This window comes from Buceros rhinoceros, unplaced genomic scaffold (assembly GCF_000710305.1).
Source record: "Buceros rhinoceros silvestris isolate BGI_N320 unplaced genomic scaffold, ASM71030v1 scaffold5292, whole genome shotgun sequence".
Classification (NCBI taxonomy): domain Eukaryota; kingdom Metazoa; phylum Chordata; class Aves; order Bucerotiformes; family Bucerotidae; genus Buceros; species Buceros rhinoceros.
Genome location: NW_010398277.1, coordinates 74,143 through 80,585, shown reverse-complemented (window position 1 = coordinate 80,585; position 6,443 = coordinate 74,143). Strand labels below are relative to the sequence as shown.

Below are 6,443 nucleotides of genomic sequence, written 5' to 3'. Positions count from 1 at the left end.
GCTGAAAGGCATTTTCAGAACATCATATTGCTAGTCGTAAGAAAAGTTCCTCCAGTTAGACCTTAAATGTATGTAGACACAGTATGTTGACACCCTATTTTCCTTTGCATGTTATAGTTTGCTTTACTAGCAAAATTATAAAGAACAGTTTATCTCTACTCATTCTCAAGCTGCCAAGTTTTGTTCTATAAACTTTCACATCTCTAATTCTTCTCTTTATCTGAATCAGAAGTTTACACAGTATTCTAGGTGCAGTACATTACTTTTTGGTGTAGTCACATTAGTACTAATTTGTCACTATTGGAATTATGTTGTCTTTGCTTTGTTAATGTCCATCTAATATTCTGATGATTCATTGCAAATACAGGCAATGTATTGTATCTTTTCTTTGCACTGATCCATCAGGAATAGCCAGTTACTTTTGTGGCTTTTCTTAACTTGAACTTGTAGTTCAAAACTGAACCTGAATCACCGCTTCAAGGTGAAACATTATCATCAGTGTAGAACAAGCCATTGCCACCAAGAAACTGACAGGAGATACAATTCTGATGACATATAATAAGTGCTAAGAGACTGTAAGTGCATTTTCTTTTAGTGCATTCTTCTAGCACACTTTCCATTTTCAATGAAAATGGTATAGAATTGAAAAGTTGAAGGAAGAAAAATCTGCTACTAGAGGTACACTGTTAAACATGCACTGCTGCTGTTCTCTCTGTCATACATTCCACTTTGCAGCTGGCTCACCTGGAGAAGAGTAGTTTCACAGAGGGTACCTCCACCAAACCCTCACAGCAGATAAGAACATATTTTCTTGTCACTCTTCTCATACTGATTTCTGTTCTCTGTGATAATGGGAAATGGCTGGAAATAGTTCCACCATTTATTGGTGGTGTTGATTAAATGTATGTGAAAAATGCTCAGCTAAGCATGGAAGAGCTCTAGCAGTTCATCCCAGGCTATGGTTTAGTGCTTGTAGTCCCTGGGAGAGCTGTGCATGCTGCCAGGTTCTCCTGGCCTCGTTAACACTGCAATACCACTTGCGCAGATGCAGCCCTTTAATAGGTATTGACTGGATGTTTTTCTCCTGTTTGCAAGCTTATTAATTTTTTTTTATAAGTAGAAGAGAAGTGCATTTGCATTTATGCATGTCTTGCAATTTCACTTAAGAATTAATTTCTTCATCTGCAGGAACTTCAGAAGGACATAGAAAAACACAGCACTGGAGTGGCATCTGTTCTCAATCTGTGTGAAGTGCTCCTTCATGACTGTGATGCTTGTGCCACAGAAGCAGAGTGTGACTCCATCCAGCAGGCTACACGCAATCTGGACAGAAGGTGGAGGAACATCTGTGCAATGTCAATGGAAAGGCGGCTTAAGTAAGTCTAAAATGCCTACTAGTTAGTATTTCCTTCCACAGGCACAGTTACAGGGTGGGATATGTATTAGAGGGCTGCAATACCGAAGGAAAGGATGTGTAGGGGGTCAGGAAAAGATCATAAACTGAATAAAAGCCAATAGCTGTTGTGCCGTGGGGAAAAAAGAAAAGAAAAATTCAGGTCGTGTTTGTATGTGCCTTTCTTTATACAAAGTACAGATATCAGCTATCAAATTTTGCTCACAGGGCCTTTGATGAAATGTCTTATTTCCCATGCTTCATAGCAATGATGAGAGAAAAACTAGGGAAAGCTTAAATGATAGCAGTGACTTCAGGAGATTGAGAAAATAAGACCTAAAAGGGGGAGTTGTAACACTTAACTTTACCCTAGAACTGCTTAGGCTGATGTGGAAACTAGTTATCAAATGGGTGGAATCTTATTCCAGGTGTTAGGGTTTTCATGCACCTAGTGTTCCTCAACAGTTTCTCTTTTGTCTGAATTTGTTTATTTGGAAGAGTTTTAAGACTGAACACTCTTACAGAATTTCCTCATCTGCCCACCTTAGCTTTGCTGAGCATGTGTGGCATGTAGCACCCGTGCATCTTGGGTGCGGTCTGGTTTACTGAACATGCTTAGACCATCTGCGTGCTGCATGCTCATGATATCCGGAAGATTCCTTGTTTTCTATTCCCATCTAGGATAGTATGGGTGATTGTGATAGCCATAATGATGTAGGCTAGATTGGGCCAGCACTATATATACTCTGGGCTGACCAGTAATAGTACATGTTTACTGTACTATTAAACATTGTACTGTTAAACTCTTGTATGGGGATCTTTTCTGTATCTTTTTAAATTATAAATCTGATTTCTGTGATATTTACACAGTCATACCAAGAACTCCGGGTAAAGTTGATGACAATCTTCAATTTTGTGAGATGTTCCTAATGTATTTAGTGCAGATTTTCTTCATTTTATGCAAAAAAAAATTGTTACTTTTAAGTTGTGCTGTTCTATATCCACAAATTGCTATCTTTAAATAATTTTATACTGTTGCCATGGTAATTCTTATGTAGTGTATATAAATATATAACTATAGCTTATAAGTTCTATCTTTGACACAGTCTGTCTTGAAAATATACAGACTCTTCATACCTTTGTGTCCAGCAAATTCATTCAGAACTATTTTAAATTAATGTGGAACGATGCATTGAACTCTTTGACTTTCTTACAATATACACATTATGCTATTAGTACATTTGTATAAGTAAGTTAACTGAGCTGTCAGTATTTAGGATCTTTATTGTTCTAAAAGCAGTTATTTTTGTTAAAAAGCAACTCTCCAGATGTCAAAGTTCAGGTTAAACAACATATCATCAACAAAGCATAAATTTTGCATGGATCAGTTTCTTTTCATGCCTGGAAATCTAAGATCTGGGAAAGGTATATTCTGTATGTAAAAATAGACAAGGATTTGCTGTAATACAAACTGTCCCCGAAAAAGATCTTGGAATTTGCTGAAGTTATTGAGATTTTATAGTCTAAGTATTAAGCCAATTTGATTTCAAAATCAGCCAGTATTTATACATATTCAACTGAAGTCAGATCAGTTCTTTAAAACATCAGAATAACTTGTTAACTTTTTTTTTAATAAAAATGCGTTTACACTGTATATTGAGAGAGAGCATTTTGCCACTTACTGGTTCATGCCCTTTTGCAATGCAGAATAAAGGCTGAGAACTTTAAACGCTGCAACAGCTTTAGCATTCTGTAAGAAAATGTTCTACAGTTGAAGGTGTTGTGGAATTTCTAATCTCTGAAATACTGGCTTAGGTACCTGTACTGGGACTGTATTTCAGAAGTTATTTAGTGTATGCTCAGAGTTTTAGAGCTCTTATTGCATACTTAAAACTTTATACTGGTTCCAAAATAAGATGAATTTAAACAAACAAAAAGTGCCATCATCTTATTCTACCTCATACTGAAATGAGCCAGCCTTCCCTGAGGTCTGTTTATCAGCCTGGCTGTCTGAGTTAAATTAAGAGCCAGTTATTGTCTGGTACAGCTCTAGTTTGGTATTGTAGATGATTAGTCAAAGTTCTGTAGGTCACCTGACCTTCAGAGCGAGCATTCCCTAATTTTCCACTTTCTATTGCAGAATTGAAGAGACGTGGCGGCTATGGCAAAAGTTTTTGGATGACTACTCCAGATTCGAAGACTGGCTAAGAGTCTCTGAGCGGACAGCTGCTTCCCCGAGCTCCTCTGGTGTGATTTACACGATTGCTAAAGAAGAACTGAAGAAATTTGAGGTACATTATGATAGTCGAAATTTAATATCTACTGATCACATTACAGCAGCCAGCTGGTGTTCTTCCTTCCCAAACACAAGTCACTCAGCAGAGACACTGTATTAATATAGTGGGGTTGATGATTTTGTGGCTGTCTTCAGTGGTAAGTTTCTAGGAATAGTGGAAGGTGACAAAAATGCTAATAAATCAATCCACTCTCACTTGGTGTTTGTACAGCAAAGTTAGATTTCTCATCTTTTTTATTTCTGCAGCTTTTTAATATGTCCAGTCAGTAAGTCCAGTCCCAAATATTTATAAATCTCCCTTCAAAAAGTACCTCTTCAAATGCAAGCTGCAGGTTTTAGCTTTTGCTTAGATTCTAACCCCTCTCCTTTCTGAAACCAGTCCTGTAATCTTATTTTCTGTTATGTACAATATCCCCATTTTAGATCCTTATACCTGAAATTCATGTGAGTATCATTATATGTCCACATGGTGTCCCCCATGACCTACAAGTGCATCCTTCAAAAGTGACAAGCTGTCACTTCAGTCACTGTGGCTGGTCACAGGTGAAAATCTCTTGCTCAGTTTCATACTTAAGAGGAGTATATTAAGACGAGAGAGAAAAATAATTCTGAAGAAAGAGAACAAATTGTTTAGGCAGTACAGTCAGGTACTGCAAGTATTTGCTATGAAGAAGAAATGCAAATTTCAAACATCTAAGACCAAATTTTAAATGTCTAATACTTCTTGGTTTATCAGTTAATTCAAAAATACAAACTGTGAAGTGCTGCTTCAAGTTTTATGATTGGCATTCACATTTCTGAATGTACTAGCCAGGTTTTGTTGTTAAACACTGCCAGACTTCATTACGGTGTGGTAGGTTGCCATAGTATAAAAATGTTTGCTTCCTGGACACAAGTACTCTGCCTGACACCATTTTCCCATTCTCCTTTTCATCAGTGATCAGGATCTAAATCTCGTATTAAGTGAGTCTCTGTATGAGAAATAGTACCAAAAATATCTTGACTGTCTTTGATTTTTACAGCTGATCTAACTTTGCCCAAAAATCTCTTTCATTGAACCTCAGCTTTTATGGTGACCTTCCCTCTTCTGCAGACTTGTGGAATTTTGATTGTCTAGAGAGTGTCAGCTGTGAAGAGAACAGTTTAGCAGCCTCTACAGAAACCTGCTTTCCCTTCAGTTCAGTTCTTCTTTCTTCTTTTGTTTCCTGAGCGCCTAGTTTCTACATCTACCAAAAGGCAGTAATGCAAGCAACAGAAGTTGTGTTGGTTAAATTCAGCAGAATTCAGCAACTTCACTGTGGAGTCAGTATAAAGTCAGCCACATATACATCCTAACTGAAGCAGGTTTCTGCTTTAGCTAGACTTTTTTTTCCAATTTTATTTTCCCCTCCATATCTGCAGTTTAATTTAAATAAATGAATAAATAAATAGAGCCCACCAGACCATGTAAAAACCTTTCAGTTCCTGAGCACAGAGGTCAGACATGGCTCTCACTGACTTCACCATACAAAATCAAACTCCTTCCTCTCCAGTAGTTTATGGAGAAATGAAAGGAGGTTGCAGGAATGAATGCAGCAGATGAATTCTTGTGTAACTGAGCTGAAAAAATGGAAGACAAATACACAGCTGTTGTTTTGCTGGACAAGGCTTGGGAACAGGTGAAACAACAACTGCAGGCTTTTAGATTTCATGATCCTAGTAAGTACAGTCAGATTTGTGCCGCTGATATGAAAAGTGCCTCCTTGTGCAGTTTTAACTGAATTCAGTTCTACTGACCATTTCACTCCAGTTGCAAGTCCATTTGCAGCTTGTTGGTTGTCCCTTACCTAATTTGATGGCTATTTAATGGAGGGAATAGTTATGTTGGGAGGACTCTACAGACTTCGATTTTTTTTTTTTTTTTTTTCAAACCAGCTTCTTTACTTTTCTCTCTGGTACAACAGCAGAAATGTGCTTATTTCATTTTTTGCTTTGACAGGTACTATAGAGTGTTTCTGAAGAGTGTTTATTTAGAAATTTTGTTATTAGTTGTATTTAATAAAAATTTCTTTACAGAAGTATGTTACCTATGACACTTCTCCAGTCCTTAGTAAGGGTAGTGTCTAGTTTCTTTATTTGCATTGTGAGGAATATCAGAAAGCAAGTTTGTAGAACTACCATGGGAGTCAAAACCTACTTTATTTAAAGGAGGGTTGGTGGAGTCTCTGGTTTTAAGTCTTCTTTGATTGCTCTTCTGTTTCTGTGACAACATAAAAATGAGTAGTTTTTTTAAAAAATGCATTTTTTTTATTAGTAGTTTTGAAGGGATTAATTCAGTTATCTCCTTACGAGGTGCTTTCTCCAACTTGCTGTGTGAGTGCTACTCACAACAGGAAACTTACGGGCGAAGTCATCTGCTGTTTCTGCCCCCTGATGACTGAGCCTTTTGTAACAGTAGCGGAAGCACTGAAAGTACATGGTGCAGACACTTGCCTGGGCATGAACTGGTATGGACGTTCACGAAATTACTTTTCCATGAAAATTTCAAGACAAAACTTACTTCTGTAGCACTCTACATAAGATAAAGAGATGACTTCTTCAGTACTATTTTTGGTAAAACTTAGAATAGATTGCTCAAATCTCTTCAATGTTTGTGCTTCAGCAAGTTCAGTATGTGCAAGGAAGTCCAGTGAAGCCACAGGAATCTTGGATTTCTGTTCTTTTTTTTTTTTTTTTTAAAAAAAAACATTTAATGTTCATTTTTTGTGTTTTTGT

At 37.1% G+C, this 6,443-nt stretch overlaps 1 protein-coding gene across 1 annotated transcript in view; it reads left to right on the top strand.

Annotated features, from left to right (window-relative positions):
- Positions 1-6,443, top strand: part of LOC104488931 (nesprin-1-like) — a gene marked incomplete at its 5' end in the record, with an annotated part of 48,377 nt that overhangs the window by 18,374 nt on the left and 23,560 nt on the right. The window contains 2 exons of the mRNA XM_010131031.1: positions 1,189-1,376; positions 3,534-3,684. Coding sequence (XP_010129333.1) covers positions 1,189-1,376; positions 3,534-3,684 — 339 coding nt within the window. The remainder of the gene's footprint in view (positions 1-1,188; positions 1,377-3,533; positions 3,685-6,443) is intronic.